Source organism: Peromyscus californicus, unplaced genomic scaffold (genome assembly GCF_007827085.1).
Source record: "Peromyscus californicus insignis strain IS unplaced genomic scaffold, ASM782708v3 Scaffold_11__1_contigs__length_118956290, whole genome shotgun sequence".
Taxonomy (NCBI): domain Eukaryota; kingdom Metazoa; phylum Chordata; class Mammalia; order Rodentia; family Cricetidae; genus Peromyscus; species Peromyscus californicus.
This window is the reverse complement of record NW_026294402.1, coordinates 118,023,624-118,044,013: the sequence shown is the minus strand read 5'-3', so window position 1 is coordinate 118,044,013 and position 20,390 is coordinate 118,023,624. Positions and strand designations below refer to the sequence as shown.

Genomic DNA, 20,390 nt, shown 5'->3' with positions numbered 1-20,390 from the left:
ACAATCACTCATTGAGACTCTTCTCCCAAGTGATTCTAGATTGTATCAAGTTAACTAAAGCTAACTATCTAGAGTTCAGTGGTTGAGAGCACTTACTGATCTTGCAGAGGGCCTGAGTTCAGTTCTCAGCATCCACATTTGTAACTCCAGATCCAGGAGGATCTGATACCTCTGACCTCCTTAATCACCTGCACTCACATGCCTATACCAACATACACATAGATGTAATTGCAAAAAAATAATAAATCTTAAAAAGGAAGAAGAAAAACTAACTATACTGGGACAGACTCACATCAGCCAGAGAAAGGGCATATCTTCTTTTTTCTTTTAAGTTCTATTTGTCTTTCAAGGTCATTAACAGGTGGTTCTTCTTTGGGCCAGTGGCTTGGCTCAGCAAAATAAAGATTCTTGGCACCAACCCTGAATTTGATCCCCAGTACCCAAGTGGTAGAAGAAAACGGGCTTAGGCAGGCATTTGCCCCCTACCAATACATAAATGTAATAAGATGTTCCCTCTTTAGGGAATTCTTCCCCATTCCTCACAGTTATTAATCCCCCAGTATTGTTTCTTATAAAATTTTATTTTTCCCACTATAAAATAAATGTGTTTTCATCAAAGAATATAAAAAACATCCAATAACAAGGGGAAAAAACAAAAACAAAACTCTTGTGATGTCCAGAATTACAATGTAGCCTAGGCTGGTTTCGAACTCCTGATTCTCCTCCTCAACCTTTCAAGTGCAGGGATTACAGGAGTATGTTACCACACAAAGCTTTACAGCTTGGATCACAAATGTACTGAGAGGCCCATGTGTACTGAGAGGCCTTGTCCCCAGGGTGGTGCTACTGAACAATGGTGGGATCTTCAACAGGTAGGGACTCCAGAAGCTGAGGCAGAAGGATCCTAAGTTCAAGGCCTATCTGAGCAACTTAATGAATAAAATAAATAAAATTAGGAAGAGGAGCTAAGGATATGGCTCAGTGGTAGAACATTTGCCTGGTATGTGTGAAGCTCTGGGTTTGCTCCTCTGCAGCACTCACCAAAAGAGGTGTGTCTAACAGAGGTCTTTGGATCATTGAGGATTATGCCCTTGAAGAAAATCCTGGGAACCCCAACCCTTCACTATTGCTTCCTAGCCATGGGGTTAGCAGCTGTGCTCTGATGTGCTCTTCACCATGGCTATCCAGTATCCTCAGCAGAAGCCAAAATGCACTGGGTCCCTCTAAGCATGCATGTAAGACCAGGAGCCACAATAAGCCTTCTTTTTTTTCTTGATAACCATCTCAGGTATTTGCTATAGAGGTGAAAAGTTGACCAGAATGCAGCACTTATCCATCTTTGTATCACTGGCTTCACTGCCCTGTACAGTGACTGCTTATGGTGGAGCTCCTCCTGAGAAAAGAGCAGTATTAGCCACATCTGTTCCTGCCTTCCCCAAGCCTACCCAATGTCCACCCCCAAAATAACACCCACCTTGTAGCTGTCCCAGTTCACCCAGATGCTTCATTATAAGCTTCTCTGCACATAAGGAAACTGAGCTGTTCATGTTCACACTTAAGAGTTGGCTTTCTTCATTTTCCTAAACACATATTACCACACTCCCATCTGGAGCGAGGCAGGCACTTGTCCTTACCTGCATGCCTCTCATTTTCTGGAACCGTGCAATGGTGTCACTGAGGGTGTAGACTCGTACATGGCCCATGTGCAGCTTGCCAGAAGGGTATGGGAACATGGAGAGCACGTAGAATTTGGGCTTTGATTTCTAGGAAAGAGTGACAAAGGATGACAGAAAGTGTTTATTACATATTTTCTGGAAGCTCTACATACATTAATATTTTGGCACTTTACTCAAGGTAATAATTTAACATTTTAAAAACTTTCTTAAAGAAAAAAACCTGCTAGGCAGTGGTAGCACACATCTTTAATCCCAGCACTTGGGAGTCAGAGGCAGGCAGATCTCTGAGTTTGAAGCCAGTCTGGTCTACAGAGTTAGTTCCAAGACAACCAGGGCAGCACACAGGAAATAAAAAACCAAAGGGGGGGAGGGGGGAGAAAAGAAAAAAAAACTGTTCTCATTATGTAAATTGACAAAAATGTTAAAACCTCCAAAATCTAAAGGTCCTGGTTTAAGCTGAAGGATGTCCACAATAATTCAGAACAATGTGTAAGTGCTAATTAGTCTTAATGTTTTTTTAATTTTTCTCCCTCTTTTAAAAGCTACTCTCCTAAAGGAGTTTCGACCTAAGTTTTAAAGGACTGTTTTTCCAAATGAGCCTCTAACACAGAGATCCACTTTACTCAAGTAGAAGAGGCTGAATTACAAAGAGATCTCCATAACTAGTCTCTTCCCCAGCTCCCCTGACTGCATCCATCTGAGATCCACTGTGGACAACAGGGTCTCCAGGCACTAGATGGGTCATGAAGTCTCTCCTGTGCACTGGAGTTTCTCTTTTCACAGAAAAGGCTCAAGTGGAAAAACCACGACGAAACCAACCACAAAAGGAACACCACTGGTTGTTTCCCAGAAGTGATAAATACGTGAACACAGATCAGGGTCATATGATTCTCCAGCTTCCAGCCACAGCAGCATGGAAAACACAGGAAATCTACACATCTGACTAGAATGAAGACAGGTCACTCACTACCTTTGGGCACCCTCAGTCTTCCACTGGCAGGATGGCAAATGTTGTCAAGAGTTTGTGCATGTCAGAGGACAAGGTCCCAAAAGAATGGGTCTAGTCATGGAACTGATTACTTATGGGAGACCTGATACTTTTGGCGCTTGTAGAAAATTCTGCAGTGCTGAGGACAACTGAGGACCTCATACATGCTAGGTGAGTGCCGTAACACTGTACTTCATGTATAGCTCCAAGGATTATGTGTCATCTCTACATTCACATCTTGCCACCCAAAAGGACTGCAATAACTCCTAAATGAATACTTGTTGGCCTTTGGGGAAGCACCTTCTAGCAAAGGCACAGCCGTTCCCCATAGCAGACTTTACAAATCCTGTCCAGGTAATGGGAGGCTCCCCTAACTAAGCCTCAAATTCTGCCATGGGGTATGGTGATGTGTGTGTGTGTGTGTGTGTGTGTGTGTGTGTGTGTGTGTGTGTGTGTGTGATCTAACAAATAAAGCTTGCCTGAAGATCAGAGAGAAGAGCTAAGCCACTAGTTAGCCACAGAGGCCAGGCAGTGGTGGCACACACCTTTAATCTCAGCACTAGGGAAGCAAAGGCAGAAGGATCTCTGTGATGTTCAAGGCCACCCTGAGCTACACAAGACTGATCCAGTCTAAAAGAGAAACAGAGCCAGGCAGTGGTGGCACATACCTTTGATCCCAGCACTTGGGATCTCACGCTTTCAATCCCAGTACAAGGGAGGTGGAGACAGGAAGCGATATGGCTGGGCAGAGAGAGGAATATAAGGCAGGAGGAGACAGGACAGCATGGCATTTAGTCTCAGGATTTGTAGAGACAGGATCTCCCCCTTTCTGCTAAGGATTTCATAGAGGTAAGTGTAGGGAAAAGGGGCTGGCTAAAGAAACCCACCCTGACCCTAGAGCCCAGAACTAGGGAAAGATGGCTCAGATAAAGCCAGTGAAAGAAACAGTTTGGCTTAAATCAGAGCCATCTCTACCCCTGGCAAACTGACTTGTGAAACCAACCAATCACAGAGCAGGACAGTAGCACCCTAGCCCTGGGGCCCAGGACCAAGGAAAGAAATACAGCCTGGGTTAGGGACCTGAGTCAGAGAAATGAACACTTTATCCCCAAACCTAGAACCAAGGAAATATGCCCTGACTCTGAAATCAGTACCAAAGAAATACTTTTGGTTCCTAGAATCAGAGTCAGCAAAAGAAATGTGCCAGTGAAAGAAACACAGTTTGGCTCAGATCAGAGCCATTTCTGCCCCTGGCCAACTGATTTGTGAAATCAACCAACCACAGAGTAGCACCCTGGCCCTGGGCTCAGTGAGATCAGAGCCATCTCTGCCCCTGGCCAACTGACTTGTGAAACCAACCAATCATTGAGCAGGAAGGTAGAACCCTGGCCCTGGGGCCCAGGACCAGGGAAAGAAACACAGCCTGGGTTTGGAACCTGAGCCGGAGAAATGAACATTTTATCCCCAAACCCAGAACCAAGGAAACAAGCCCTGACTCTGAAACTAGTACCAAAGTAACAATCTTGGTCCCTAGAATCAGAGTCAGTGAAAGAAATGTGCCCTGGCCTTAGAAGCAGTGTCAAAAGGCCAAAAAAGGCCAGTGGAAGAAACACAGTTTGGCTCTGAAATCAGGGCCATCTCTGTCCCTAGCCCACAAAACTGGCCAATCCCTGGGCAGAAAAAAAAAAAACAAAAAACAAAAAAAACCCCTAACCAATCACTGGTTGACTCCACCCCCAAGACATCCTATATAAACCGCCCTGCCTGGTTTAGGCAGGTAGAGGCTGCTACTCTCCTGAACTACTCCTTCCCAAATAAATCTCTTTCTCAAGAGTTTTGGGTGTGAAAATCTTCATTCATTGGCATAGAGAAGATCCTTGCTAAAATGTCCCTCAGTAGACACAGCAAGGGAGAGCTGAAAGAGCTGAAAAAGCAACACTTTTCTTCAGAGCTGATTGCTACATTTCTGCAATTTCTTAGGCTGGAGAAGCAGAGGTCTGCTAGGAAGCTCCCTTAAGTTGGGGCTGAGCAAAGCTCAGCTGTAGCGGCTCTCCAAGAGAGGAGCAGGACTGCTATATCCTGCAGGGAGACCACCCCCCCATCACACCAGGTATAGCTTGACTCTCTCAAACAGTCAGGATACCCTTCCCTGCTGAAGCAGTTCCAGGTCTGACTCTCCCAAACAGTCAGAAAAACGTCCCCTCCAGGGCAGAGCTGCCCCAAGTGGCTTGAGGTTAAGTGGCTTCCCAGCTCCTAGCTTCCCAGGATACCTCGCCCTCCAGCTGTCAGCTGTTCTAAGCAGCTACCTCGCCCTCCAGGGCTGCTGTCTCATCACAGCTCCAGCCATCACCTGACTCCCAAGTGGTCAGGCTACGTCTTCCCAGAGCTGCAAAACTCACGTTTTGGTGCCAAAATCCAGGACCAAACCCACAGAGTTGCAACAAACTTACTTACAGTAAGAACTAGTGGCTGGCTGCTCTGTTCTGATCTTTCAGCTTTCACCATGAATCTGACTGTAGGTTTTTATTAATAAGACCAATTAGAATTTGTGCCACAATGGGGCATCTAGAAGAGTGACAGGTAACTGCTGCTGGTGGTCAATGAGGATGGGTCATCTACTGTCACACTATTGTTAATTTTGGCCTTCTAGATCTCTCTTTTTGGTCCCTACTTCTTCCTAGAGCTTAGCCAAGCATCAAGGCTCTCCCAAAGCAATGAATATAAACACAGGCAGAAATTCATAGCCCTTCCTGTGCATGTGTGGGAGGGAATGTTTTAAACATTGTTGGCTAGTATTTGCATGACGGATGATGGACAGAGCCTACTTGCAATGGTTAATACCAATTGTTGCCAGGCAGTGGTGGCCTTTAATTCCAGCATTCAGGAGACAAAGACAGGCAAATCTCTGTAAGGTTGATGCCAGTCTGGTCCACAGAGTGAGTTCCAGGACAGCCAGGGCTACACTGAGAACATCTGTCTCAATAAAACAAAAGAAACAAACCCATCTATTAACCTGTTAGGTTCTAGAAGCACCAAGAATAGCAAAGTTAAGGCATGTTAGTCAACATAGGTTAACTAAGGACCCAGCCTAAATGTAATTAGTACCGTTCCATGGGCTCAGGACTTGAACTGAAAAAGAGAAAGAAAGATGAACAGCGGCATTCCTCTGTCTCTGCTTGCTTTTTGTAGATACAGTATGACCAACTGCCTTCCCCTCATCTAGACTGGATTCTCCAAAACTGTGGGCCAAATGAACCCTTCTTATGTTGCTTCTACCTGATATTTCATTACAACAAAAATAACTAATACACAACTTGAATCAGGGAAGCAGAACAAGAAATCAGATTCCAGCCAAGTGGGTTTTTTTGTTTGTTTGATTGATTGACTGGTTGATTGATTAATTGGTTGATTGGTTGGTTTTTGAGGTAGAATTTTGCTATGTAGCACAGGTTGGCCCTGAGGAAGCTGTGACTTTTTCTGCTTCTCTCATCTTCCAGCATTCACCCCAATAACTGGCCTCAGGTTTGATTTTATTAATAAGACCATTTAAGATTCCTGCTACATCTGGCGCCCAACGTTTGTGGTACGAGTTCTCAAAAAAGCTACTTGCCTGCGGCCTCAAGGGCCCCAGTTCAGGCCAGAGCTACACTTTTGTTGTGGTGGCGCACACCGTTGGATTTACTGAAGGAGGCAGAGGCAGGAGGATCCCGAGTTTGAGGCCGGCCTAGGAGGCTTGCTAAGGAGAAATTTCAGCCCAGGACCTGGCCACAAACAGTGGCAGTGGGACCATGGAGGCAGCTACTGCTGCTCCAAGTTGCTGGCTGCTTCTCAACATGTTGGTGACTGTGGTGATGCTGCTACCTGGGATGAAGGATTTACTGCTGCTTGTTCAGAGAAGAATTACCAGGACCATTGTATTACCAGAAAGCATCCGCAAAGGTCAGTTTGGAAAAGTTTGGCAAGACAAATGGTGGGGAGAAATTGCTGTGAAGATTTTCTCTTCTAGGGAAGAACGTTCATGGTTCTGAGAGACAGACATTTATCAGACTGTGATTGCTCCAAACCACAGAGGAGGCACCCACCCCCCAAAAAAATTCTGCAGGGAACCATGACCACACCTAACAGCAACTTTGAAATTTTCAAAAAGATGACAGGATCCCGCAATGACGAATCCACATGGACTATGGTAAAGCCATTAAGCTGATTAACACCAATGAAAGATCGACTTTGGACTACAAACTGCTCAGGTCAATTTTGAGATGGCTAGCTGAGATGATCCAGCCTGACAGACTACCTGAACAAGAACTTGAAACAAGCCCTGCACTTTCTCATTATGCAGCGACTGGACAAATGATACAGGACTTGACAATTAACCTAAAAATTTTCTTTTCAGGATTCCCTAAAGATGTCTTCACCCCCAGAAAGCAGGAAGTAATTTTTAAGAAAACTACACCCATATTCCCAAGAGGTGGGGTAGATGGTTTTTTGATCGTTTAATGAGTTATGGATATTGTCTGTTTATGATAGTTGGTTACAAGTTGTTAATTGTTAATGGTCAGGAAAAAAGCTGAACAAGGAGATTAGATTCAGAGGTTTTGTTTAAGAAAAAGAAAAAGAAAAAAGAGAATAAGATATGAGATAGATCATCGAATCTACTCTGAGAAAAAAGATAAAGAAACAATAGGATAAATGGGTAGATCACTGAATCTACACTAAAAAGAAAAAAGGGGAAGATATAAAAATGACAAAAGGTAGATTACTGAATCTATTATGAAAACAAAAAATACTTTTAAAAAGGAACTACTTGTTTTAAATAGGATAAGTAATGAAAATTTTTTTGTCTGAGTTTATCAAATGTTACTGGACTGGACATTGTTAATATACATAAAGGAGTTTTTTGTCTGAATCTGTCAAATGTTAATGGACTAGACATTGTTAATGTAATCTTGACTGTGTATATTGTATATATTTATTGGATATAATTTTTCTTGTATTAGTTATAAGCCTTTTTTAATTTTAGACAAAAAAAGGGGAAATGTGGTGGTATTGTGTTCCCCGAAATATTGTGCACCCTAATAAACTTATCTGGGGTCAGAGACAGGACAGCCACAATATTAAACATAGAGGATAGGCAGTGGTAGCACATGCCTTTAATCCTAGCATTCCAGAGGCAGAAATCCATGTGTTCAAGGATACAGCCAAGCATGGTGACTCACGCCTTTAATCCCAGAAAGCGAGCCTTTAATCCCAGGGAGTGATGGCAGAAAGCAGAAAGGTATGTAAGGCGTGAGGACCAGAAACTAGAAGCTTTTTAGCTGGTTAAGCTTCAGGCTTTTGAGCAGCAGTTCAACTGAGAGCCATTGGGATGAGGACACAGAAGCTTCCAGTCTGAGGAAACAGGATCAGCTGAGGAACTGTCGAGGTAAGGAAGCTGTGGCTTGCTATGCTTCTCTGATCTTTCAGCATTCACCCCAATAACTGGCCTCAGGTTTGATTTTATTAATAAGACCATTTAAGATTCTTGCTACAGGCCTCAAACTTGCAGCAATCCTCATGCCTCTCTACCTCCAGAGTGCTGGGATTACAAGTGTACATCACCATGTCATGTTCAGCTTCTTGCCAAGTTCTTAAACTTCAGCAAAGGATTTAAATCTTTAGCAAAACCAAAAAACAAAAGTTAACCAGCTCCCACCCCCCAAAACACACAAAGCACAACTTTTCTCTTTCCTGTCCATCCTCTAGAAATGAAAAAGGTAAATAGAAAAGCAATACCACCTAGAGAAAGAAACACTTTTTAAGTTTTTCCCAGAATCTGGAGAATACAAAAATAAAGCATCCTCTGTATCACTGGAAGACTAATGACTTAAATAAGCAGAGTGACAGGCAGGGAATAGAGATCTCATGAGTGAGGAGACTTCACTGCTCTTAAAAAGATCATGTCAGCCCAGTGGTTTAGCTCCATGATGCAGTACTTGCCTAGCTGTGCAAACTCATGGGCTTCTTCCTTTGCATCAGGGAGAAGAAAAGTGACAGAAAATCCTTTTCCCTTGTGAACAAGCTCTTATGAAAGGTAAAACAGCTCTTTTCCACTAAACACAAAAATAAAACTGTCTCCTTTACTGAATTCTTTTTCCTACCTGCAATGGATTAGACCCCATGGGTTTTCTTTGGGAATTTTGAATACTACTGGAAAAGACTGTAATCATGCTCCTTGGGAGTTAGAAAAGTAATTAAATCCTTGACATGTACTACTTGTAGGGTTTTTTGCTTTCTGAGACAGGGTCGTTTTGTAGCCCAGGCTGGCCTCAGGCTTCCTGAGTGCTGGGACTACAGGACTGTGCCACATTTCTAGTTTTTGACTTTCAAGTTATTATGTAAAGCAATTTTCTCTTATTATAATCACCCTATCCTCTTGTACTATTTATTATATCATATTAATTATCATTCTTTCTCTAACTTATCTACACACAGCTTCTTCACTAGCCTCTCCTTTTTGTATGCTTGTTCAATGAAGATTAAATTAATGGCAACATCAAATAATTCATCAAAGACTAGCCAAGCTGAACTCCAAACCTGAGTTCACAGGAGAGAGGCAGAAAAGCAATGCTACCAAGTCTTGATACTCGTGAACATTTTTGTTTTTGAAGAAATACATTCAGCCTATTGCCTGTCCCTGCCTTGAGCTTTTCTGTGTAAATTAAGTAAGTCATTTTCCTCTGTGACAATGAAATGAGTTCTATCATCTGGAGGTGGGAAAGAGAGAAGAAATGACAGGAATTTGTGTTATAATTGAGTAGGAATCTGACTGAAAGGGAAATTTTCATAATTACATAAAAGTGCAGGAATTCAAGCCTTTAAGAGGAAGTACTAATGCCAGCAATGAGAAGAGGGTGGTTTTTAAAGCTGGTCCCATGTTTCCATCAGACTGTGGTTTAGAACATGAGTTCTGCCTCTCTGCTGAATCATTCTCTAAAGTTGTAACAGTCCCCACTGGCATACAGGGCCTCCAGTTCCGACCCTCACTTTGCCATGAGATGTGAGGCTTCAGACAAAATCCCCGTGTCTTCCTAGGCTCATTTTATTCTCCATTGATGACTGATACAGAGAGTTTCCAGACAGCAAGGGTTCTCAGGAGGTTGGGTGGATCCCAGCTTGGCACATTACCTGGACTTCAGTGTTCTAACTCCCCAGGTAACAATGCCCACTCTCAAGGCTGTTCTGATATTAAGAAATTCAACCAACGGAAATGGTACATGGTAAAATGCTCACTAAATGGAAGTTGGGATTTGTTTCATTTTTCTTTTTAATAGTGGTTTGATGATGATGACAAGGCACTTGGCTTCTAAATGTACTTAATATCAATGTGAGGTGGATTTCAAATGTACTTAATATCAATGTGAGGTGGATTTCAAATGTACTTAATATCAATGTGAGGTGGATTTCAAATGTACTTAATATCAATGTGAGGTGGACACTAAAGCTTCATATAGTCCAGTGTTCAGTCAGATTCTCAGTCCCTGGTAAAACAGCATGTGATTTTATCTGCTATTTATTTATTTGTTTGTTTGTTTGTTTGTTTGACACTTCAGTTTAGAAAAAGTTCAGCCACATTTTCTCATTTGATTTTCAAAACAAACTTGTAAGATAAACAATGTGAGGAGCTGAGAATTGTAGGAGTTAAGGGAATGGCCAAGTTTTCTCTGTAAATTATTCAACTTTCCTTTTTAGTGTTCATTTTATTTGTTATATACTATATCTCTCTTAACTCCATTTCTTCTTTCCGAGCAATGCCAAAACGATTTTTCAGGTGAATATGAACAGCTCTCACCCTCACAGAAGGAATGATTGTGACTACAGTGGGAGTCAGGAGACAGGAAAAGGAAGTCCAGTACAGTGTCAGCTGCAAGGACAACTCAACGTTTTGTCTCTGGCCCCACCTAATTAATTCCACAAACATCTCTACTATTACAAAGGGATAATCAAGATATAAATATAAACTACTATTACAAAGGGATTGCTACTATTACAAAGGGATAATCAAGATATAAATATAAAAGTCTTCTAGTATTTTCTCTGATCCAATTGTAACAGGAGACATAGAATACTCAAAAGAAATTAATGACAGCCAAATGCATGATACAACTGATTTGGGCAGAGGACTGGGACCAGAAGCCAAGGTCCACTGATCCACTGAGATGCTCCAATGCTGAACCCAACTTCAGATCACATTAAAGAACAGGCTGGCCTCCCTCCTCAGACCATGATGCTCAAGTGGCAGAGTGTAGGCCAAGTCTACAGCAAAAAGAGACATATTCTCAGCTCATACAACCTTCTGATAGATTCACAGGCCTCTCCTGTAATTTCACATATGACCTGTTAAATCCATGGATGCCATCTTACCATACAGGGCCAAAAAGGACCCAGCATCTGCTAATACTTCGGTTTTGTTCAGTTTCCCCCAATCAAAGCATACCAGAGTATCTACCATGGGGCTGACTGTCACACAACCATGTACAACACTAACATGAACACAACCACCACACTGCAAAGTTTTTTGCATCCTAACTTTGCATCACCTCCTTTGCTCCTCCCAACAATCCTCCTTGGAGCCAAGTGGGTGCTATAATCACCTCCAGTTTAGAAAAAAAAAAAAAAGCACAGAGATATTCGATAATTTGGTTTAATGCCACACACTTAATTGTAGCCGTAAGTTTTCTCCTGTCCTGCCCAGCCCCACAGCCGTTTATAAAATAATCACTCAGAGGCTTACATTAATGACAAACTGTATGGCCAATGGCTTAAGTTTCTTGCTAGCTAGCTCTATCATCTTAAATTAACCCATTTCTATTAATCTATGTTTTGCCACATGGCTGTGGTATATTACCAGTCTGCTGGCATGTTGCTCCTTGGGTGGCAGGCAGGCGTCTCTCCTGCCTCTGCCTTTTGTCTTCCTGTATCTCTCTTGGATTTCCTGCCTGGCTATAACCTGACTCACAATAGGACAGAGCAGGTTCTTTATTAAGCAATCATAGCAACACATATTCACAGTGTACAGAAAGACATCCCACAGTACTTCCCCTTTTCTGTCTACTTGTTCTTTTTTTTTTTTTTTTTTTTTTTTTGGTTTTTCGAGATAGGGTTTCTCTGTGTAGCTTTGCGCCTGTCCTGGAACTCACTTGGTAGCCCAGGCTGGCCTTGAACTCACAGAGATCCGCCTGGCTCTGCCTCTCGAGTGCTGGGATTAAAGGCGTGCGCCACCACCGCCCGGCCTACTTGTTCTTTTTACAACTGAACTCTACTACCAGCAGGATGTAACCCAAAGTGTACTGAGAGGAATGAAATCTGGCAGATGAGTGTGTTTTATTTTGTAGAATTTGGAAAATTGAAATATGTACACCATTGATACCTATTCAGGATTTTAATAGGCAACTGCTCTGAATTCTAAAAAGACTGATTCTGTAATCACACATTTGCTAGAAGTTATGGCCATCATGGGTATACCTGTATAAATTAAAACTGACAATGCTCCAGCATTATATCTCTGGTAAAATGAAACAGTTTTTTGCTTATTACAATATAAAGCATATTACAGATATACCACACAATCCTACAGGCCAAGCAGTCATAGAAAGATCAAATCGAACTCTAAAGGATATGCTAAATAAACAGAAAGGGGTAACAAAAACCCCCAGAAATAGATTACATAATGCTCTATAAACTCTGAATTTTCTCAGTGCTAATGAGAAAGGAACAACAGCTGTGGAGAGATATTGGATAATAGAAAAAAAACTACAGAATTAAATCAGCCTGTATACTTTAAAGATGCACTGACCTCAGAATGAAAACCAAGATATATATTACACTGGGGATGAGGTTTTGCTTTTGTTTCTTCCCCCGAGCCCCCCTAGCTGAGGATCGAACCCAGGGCCTTGCGCTTGCGCTCTACCACTAAGCTAAATTCCCAACCCTTGATTTTGTTTCTACAGGAGAAAAAAAGCTATAAATACCATCAAAATTGATAAAGGTTCGATTTGAACAAGAGACCTCTTAATTAGAAGAGGTGACAATTCATCAACCAGCATAACCATTCAATTTAAATTAACTTAAACCACTAACAAAAGGATTTCATTTAATCAGATATAACTTGCCAAAAGGGAACCTCCCCAAAGTTAGGGCTGGGGAAAGGTTTTTGCTTTTTGTCTTTCAGGAGAATGAAGGCTAAGGAATCTGAAGAACACTGGACAAATGAGACATCTGGAGAAAAAGGACAAATCATCCAGAAAAAAATGTCCCAAGAAAAAGAGTAAATTGGCCTATTGGTATATCATCTACAAAATTTCATAAGTCTTCCTAAATGTTTGTTTCTGCTCTTCTCTACAGACACTTAACACAAATGGTCTTTTTGTAGTCCCAGTTCAATTAAAAATTAAAGCTGGCTTTGGAGTTGGAGTGTGGCTCTCTCCTTCTCTAAACCCAAGCATGCTTGTTAAAAGAAAATGCAAAATCTCTGTATCATGTCAGAAGAGCCACCTGACATGGGACAGAAGAAAACCCAAAATTAAGGGGCTTTCCATTGCCACTAATCTCATAAGTATTTGGTTTTATTTTGACTCTTTAAAACTTTTCTTTTTTTTTTTTTTTTGGTTTTTCGAGACAGGGTTTCTCTGTGTAGCTTTGCGCCTTTCCTGGAACTCACTCTGTAGCCCAGCCTGGCCTCAAACTCACATAGATCCACCTGGCTCTGCCTCACTGAGTGCTGGGATTAAAGGTGTGCACCACCACCACCCAGCTAAAACTTTTCTTAAGGTATGAATTTTATATCAGAATTTATAAGAGATATATATATATATAACTTTTGTCATAATATTAGTGGTCATATAGCATATTAACTAATCCTAGAAAAAAGGCTTTATCTAGCTTCCTGTACATGATTTTGTGTTTGAGTCTCTATCAGTTTTCTGCAGTGAACCATGACCATGGCTAACAGAGACTTTGAAGTCTCTAAAAAGATGATGGGGCCCCACAATGACGATTCCATCAGGACGATGATAACACCACTAAGATGGTAAACACCACCCAAAGATCGTCTTTGGACTACAAACTACTCAGGATAGTTTTGAGATGGCTAGCTGAGAAGATCCAGCCTCACAGACTACTCGAGCAAGGACTTCAGACAATCCCTTCACTTTTGCATTATGCAGAGACTGGACAACAAATGATACCACTACCTCTCCTAGGACTTGACAATTAACCCAAAATTTTTCTTTTCGGGATCCCCTAAAGATGCCTTCACCCCCCAGACAGCAGGAAGTAATTTTAAGAACATGACGCCCACATTCCCAAGAGGTGGGGTAGGTGGTTTTTTTGTCATTCAATGGGTTATGGATAATTGTCATTGTTTAGGATGGTTGTTACAAATTGTTAATTGATAATGGTCAGGGAAAAAAAGCTAAACAAAGTGATTAGATTCGGTGTTCTTGTTTGAAGAAACATGGAAAAGAGGATATAGATAAAAGGTAGATTATTGAATCTATTCTTTAAAAATAAAGATATAGAAATAATAGGATAAAAGGGTAGATTATTAAATCTACTCTAAAAAGAAAAAAGAGAGGATACAGATATGATAAGATAAAAAAGTAGATTATTGAATCTACTTTTAAAAGATAACTACTAGTTTTAAATTGGATTGGATTTTTGTATATTGTATATAAATTATGTATATTGATATAAATTTGAGATTGATTTTGTTAGAAAATACTATACATATATTTCTAATTCTGTTCAAGGTATTGTACCTATACAGTTCATTTAACAATGTAATGCAATTTTCTAGTCCTTGAAAGTTATTACTAATTAAATGCAGGTTAGTAGTTAGTCATTACAATCGAACTTGTAATCATATTAGGTATGTTTTCAAGGTCAAACAGAAATATATTTTAGATAGGTCATCTTCAAATACTTCAGAGATCTACAGAATATGGCATTTAAGATGTTTTAATAACATAGATTTTTTTTTCTTTTTTTATGACAATGAGACATGTCTGCTCCTGGCAGCACCAATCTACTTCAGAGAAGTTGATGGGCATTGAAGAAACTCATTATGGAGTTTACTTTCATTGTGACAAAAGTTAGCCACTGGGCAAGAAAGTGCCCTTACCTCAACTGCTGACAGTATGCTGTCCAAAATGGACAAGCAGGACATAAAAGAAAGGACTGCCAATTCTTGCCAAGACAAGGTAGGAAGACCCTTTAGAAAATCCTGCTTCACAGATGAATCTGTCAGATATGCTAGGCCTTTAGGCCGAAGATGGATGTCCCAACATTGCAGAGGAAACTTGAGTGACTGTCCAGGCAGCCAGCTGTTTCTGTCATTTCTCACATTTTTTGGAAGTTGCTTGTTTGTACTTCCTGCTTACTCAGTCAATATTATTTCTTTCTCAGATCTCTGAGATAGTTGAAGATTAGATAGTTATAGTTTTCCTTGTTAACAAATTCAGAACAGAAACTCACTAAAGAGGTGTAAAGTGTATAAGTTTGAAAGACACCAAAAGATAGTTTTGGGTTGGTAATACAAGTTATGATAGAAAGTGAATTAGGTACATTTTGGACTCACCAAAATAGGATACATAATGGAGTATTTTCACTGAATTTGTCAAATGCAAATGGACTGGACATTGTTGATGTAATTCTTGACTGTATACATTATATATAGTTATTGTACTTATTGTATATAGTTTTTCTTATATTAGTTATAACCTTCTTTTATTATTTTAGACCAAAAAAAGGGGGGAAATGTGGTGATATATTGTGTACTCCAATAAAACTTGCCTGGGTATCAGAGGACAAAGTTAGCTACTATATTAAACATAGCAGTCAGGCAGTGGTAACACATGACTTTAATCCTAGTATTTGGGAGGCAGAGATCCATCTGGATCTCTGTGAGTTCAAGGCCACACTGGGAACAGAGCCAGGTGTGGTGGCACACACCTTTAATCCAGCACTAGGAAGGAAGGAAGATGGCAGGGCACAGAAAGGTATACAAGGCGTGAGTAAACAGGAAGTCTCTCTTTTGAGGCTGAGAATTTCATAGAGGTAAGAACGTGGCTGGCTTGTTCTGTTTCTCTGATCTTTCAGCTTTCACCCCAATATCTGGCTCTGGGTTTTGTTTTGTTTATTATTATTATTATTATTATTATTATTATTATTATTATTAATAAGATCGTTTAGCAATTCGTGTTACACTTAATAACTTATTCTATACCAAGCAGTGTGAGTCCAGAGTCCAAGTCCTTAGTTCCTCTTCTCTATTGATATGGTTTGAATGTGCAATGTCCCCCATAGGACCACGTGTCTGCACACTTGGTCTCCAGCTGGTGGTACCATTTTGGAAAGTTGTGGAAGTTTAGGAGGTAGGAAATGGTTCTCTGAAGGTGAGCCTTGAGGTTCTAAAGCCCAGCCCTACTTCCAGTCTATTCTCTGCTTCCTAACATATGGAAGCAATGTGACCAGCCACCTCACATTCCTGCCAGACTGCCATGCCTTCCCTGACATGCCATGATGGACTTTATTCCCTCAAACTGTAAACCACAACAAACTCTTCCTCCCATAAGTTACATCTTGTCAGATGTTTGGCAACAGCAACAAGGAAAGTAACTGATATATCAGCCCTCTCAGAACACTCACGTCTTCTTCTGAAATTCTGGACGCCTGCTCTTTTATCTGTTGATGCCACCATTTCTCAACATCCTTTCTTGTCTGCAGTGTGTACTCCTTCGTCCACTTCCCTGTAGCACTGTAAATACTTCTGGCACACCCTGGAATTATTCTTCTTTCCCATTGGATGACAGGTGGCCCACAAATGAGCTGCCTTTTCAGAGAAGAGGCATAAAAACTCAGCCTCTGATAAGCTGCCGCCATTCTTCAAGAGGGAAGATCCTAGAAAAGAGGGCAGAGGAACATGATATGCACCACTCAGAACTCTCTCAAGATTAGTCTTACAGCCCAGCATTTATTGCCTGTTCATACACTTTCTCTTCTTCTTTTGATAATCATTTCCTAACAGAACATTTTAGAAGTTATGTTGAATTAGATACAAACTTTTTATTGGAAAACATAAAGGCAATCCCTGCCCCAAATACCAAAGATACAAAACCCTCACAGAAACAAAGGGAGTCCATCACAAAGGCCAGTTGCTACAGAATTTGCAGTCAGCATGGAAGGTGATGGAGCTCCTCCCTCCAGAGTCTATCTAGCCTATCAACTGCTGTCTGTCTGAACCCCAGAAGAGCTTTAAGCACATCTTGTCTTAGCCTTGAACTCAAATACCAGAAGGGATCTGAACACATCTCCCAGAAGGACCAGAAATTCTGAACTAAGTTAACATTTTTCACATATATATAATATAGTGAGTTAAACAGACCTTTATAGACTAAGCCAGGAAATAGCCATTATTTCAAAAACTAGTATTTACTTGTTTCTTCATTTGCCAAAAACTTATTGAATGATCATGTCCACATACTGTTCCAAGCACTACAGATATAGCAACAAAGAGTCTCAGGCAGAAAAGACACAGAGTATATGCTTAGTATGGGCAAAGCCCTGGGTTCCATCCCTAGCAGGCAAAAACAAAAGACAAAGTGCTGTCTTACACAGCAACTAAATATACAGAGAATCAGATAAGACACAAATAAACATATAACATAGCATGCAGCAGTGCTGTCATATAACTCTTTGGATTACAACACTGTGTGAAATTTTAATTCTGATACTTCACTGGTTTCCTCCTGAGGTGAATGGCAGAAATGACTTTGATGAAAAACTTTCCTCATCTATCTCTTTTAAGGGGCTGAGGTGAGATTTCATCAAACATTTAGGATTAGTACTAAACATCCTAAACTTTCTGCCTTTCTGCTTAATAGAAATGGGGAGGTAAAAAGACCTTTCAAAGACAAGAGAGACATAAGGAAACCTGGCATTCCAAACTGGTGTTAATCATCTGATTCTCTCAAAATCCTTCCCATATCTACTAGGGTTTGAACTGTCACATGAAGGCACTGTGTCAAATGTTGCCAGGAAGGTTACTACGGGCTCTAAAAGAGGAATTCACACTCATATAACATGGTACTATAGCACTGGCATTGTTATAAGTTGATCTGCCCGAGTTCTTGTCATACCAGTTCCCATTATTTTTAATATTTCTTACTCTTTTAGGGCTGAAATGGGTGACAGACTGGAGCAGGGAATATTCCTCTATCAGTTGGGTTTGGGTATTTTAAAATAGGTAAATATGACTATTTAGGAATCAGAGTAAACTACATAAAGCTGGCTATTAGCAATTCTATATGGCCAACTTTATATAAGGAGGGCAATTACATTTCTTTTTAGGGTTTAGACTTCTATATTATTAGAACTATCTATGTGAGTCAGAGATTCTATGGTTTTCTTCTAATTTTGGTTGTGAACCTATCCTTTAACAGCTGAGCCATCTCTCCAGCCCTATTTTATATTCTGGAACCACTACAAGCCAAAGACTGTCTATTAACAGAAGGCACCTAGACAGATAACTGACATTTCTTTCCTAGATGGCACATAAGCAGAGTATATGGACTATTCTCTTTCATAAATAGGAATAGTATAATAAAATACAAATTGACCTGAACCGCTGTTTGCTATATTTTGAGATTTGATGATTATTACCCATCATGATGGATAAAACGCCAATGAGTAATCATGAACAGGAACAATATGAATGCACAGTAACTCCCTGCTGGATGAACAAGAAGCTTTGCATTATATCAAGTTGTCTAATAACTTCTCCTTTGCTTAAATCAATGAACTAGAAAACATTAAAACAGATCTAAGTATATACAAGGATTTAATGTAGCATGAATCTTAAAAGTTCTTATTAATAAAATCAAATCCGGGAGCCAGGTATTGGGGTGAATGCTGGAAGATCAGAGAAGCAGAACAAGCCACAGCTTCCTCACCTCGCCATTTCCTCAGCTGATCCTGTTTCCTCAGACTGGAAGCCTCTGAGTCCTCATCCAAATGGATCTCAGCTGAACTGCTGCTCAAAAGCCTAAAAGCTTAACCAGGCTCTAGTTCCTCGTCCTCAGGCCTTAAATACCTTTCTGCTTCCTGCCATCACTTCCTAGGATTAAAGGCTGTTGTTACCACGCCTGGCTGTTTCCAGGGTGGCCTTGAACTCACAGAGATCCAGGTGGATCTCTGCCTCTGCAATGCTAGGATTAAAGGCGTGTGTGTGTGTGTGTGTGTGTGTGTGTGTGTGTGTGTGTGTGTGTGTGCCACCATTTTCCAGCCTTTGTATCTAGTGGCTGTTCTGTTCTCTGACCCCAGATAAGTTTATTAGGGTGCACAATATTTTGGGGAACACATCACCACAATGTAAAGCTCACAATGAGAGCTGAAATGGCTCAGCCAGTAAAGGCTCCAAACCACCAAACCTGACAACCCAAGTTTGATCCCTGGGACCCATATGATGGAGAAGAGAACCAATTCCTGAAAGCTGTGTCCATGGCACACATGCCCACAAATAAATAAATGTAATTAAAGTTCATCGAGAAAAATCCCATGCAGATTAGGAAGTAACGGGGAACTATTTCTGTGGCTTGGGTAGCTCAGTGGGTAGTGCTTGCCGTATAAGCATGAGTACCTAAATTCAAATCCCCAGCACCCACATAAAAATCCCTACAGGTATAACAGCACATATGACTGTATCCCCAGCACTGGGGGATGGGGTTTGTGGAAATAGGAGGACCCCCAGAGCCTGCTGACCAGCCGAGTTAGCCAATCACTAAGCTCCAGTTTTAATGAGAGACCCTGTTGCAAAAACTAATGTAGAGAGAGATAAAAGACACCTAACACTGGGGGGTTGGAGAGATGGCTGGTTGTAGAAGAGCGCTTACAGCTCCTACAGATCCTACAGAGCACGGACAGGGTAGCTCACAACCATCTACAAGTCCAGTTCAAGGGATCCAATGTCTCTTCTGACTTCCAAGGGTTCCTGCACACATATGATACAGAGATACATACTCATGCACATGCATATACACATTAATGAAATAATACACATAAAATTAATTAAATTAAAATTTTAAAAACCCTAACATTGACCTCTGGACTCCATATGTGTGCACTTGTGCATGCACATATGTACATCAAAAAAATAAAAATAAAAATAACAGGATCTCACTCTCTAGCCCAGGCTGTCCTCCAACTCTCTATTCTTTTGACTCAGCCTCCTCAGTGCTGGGATTACATGTGTGCCATCACAGCTGGCTCTGAAAATGACTAATTATTCAATGTATTTGAGAAAATTTTAAATTAAAGCTCCACCTCAAACCATAAACTGACATAAATCACAATGTTTTAGGGGGAAGTGGGAATCTGAGACAGGGTTTCATATAGCCCAGGCTGGCCTTGAACTAGCCTTGCAGATAGGGATGACCTTGAATAGGCCCCACAGCCTCTGCCTCCCAAATGTTATGCTTATAGGCACCACACATCATCAAACTCAGATAATAAGAATTTTTTTATTTATTTATGTATTAAGTATACTGTGTTCTACTTGCATGCCTGCAAGCCATAAGAGGGCGTCAGATCTCATTACCGATGGTGGTAAGCCACCATGTGGTTGCTGGGAATTGAACTCAGGACCTCTAGAAGAGCAGCTAGCGCTCTTAACTGCTGAGCCATTTCTCCAGCCC

At 41.0% G+C, this 20,390-nt stretch overlaps 1 protein-coding gene across 8 annotated transcripts in view; it reads right to left on the bottom strand.

The window, feature by feature from the left end:
* Positions 1–20,390, bottom strand: part of Lars2 (leucyl-tRNA synthetase 2, mitochondrial) — a 183,163-nt gene that overhangs the window by 101,524 nt on the left and 61,249 nt on the right. For 7 of the 8 annotated variants that reach the window (XM_052725662.1, XM_052725639.1, XM_052725633.1 and 4 more), the window contains 2 exons: positions 16,348–16,599; positions 1,635–1,763 (listed from right to left, as the gene is read on the bottom strand). In XM_052725662.1, coding sequence (XP_052581622.1) covers positions 1,635–1,763; positions 16,348–16,581 — 363 coding nt within the window. In that variant the 5' untranslated portion in view covers positions 16,582–16,599. Of the gene's footprint in view, positions 1–1,634; positions 1,764–5,505; positions 5,619–16,347; positions 16,600–20,390 lie in introns of those variants that run through there. The other variant, XM_052725675.1, reaches the window with a different exon arrangement.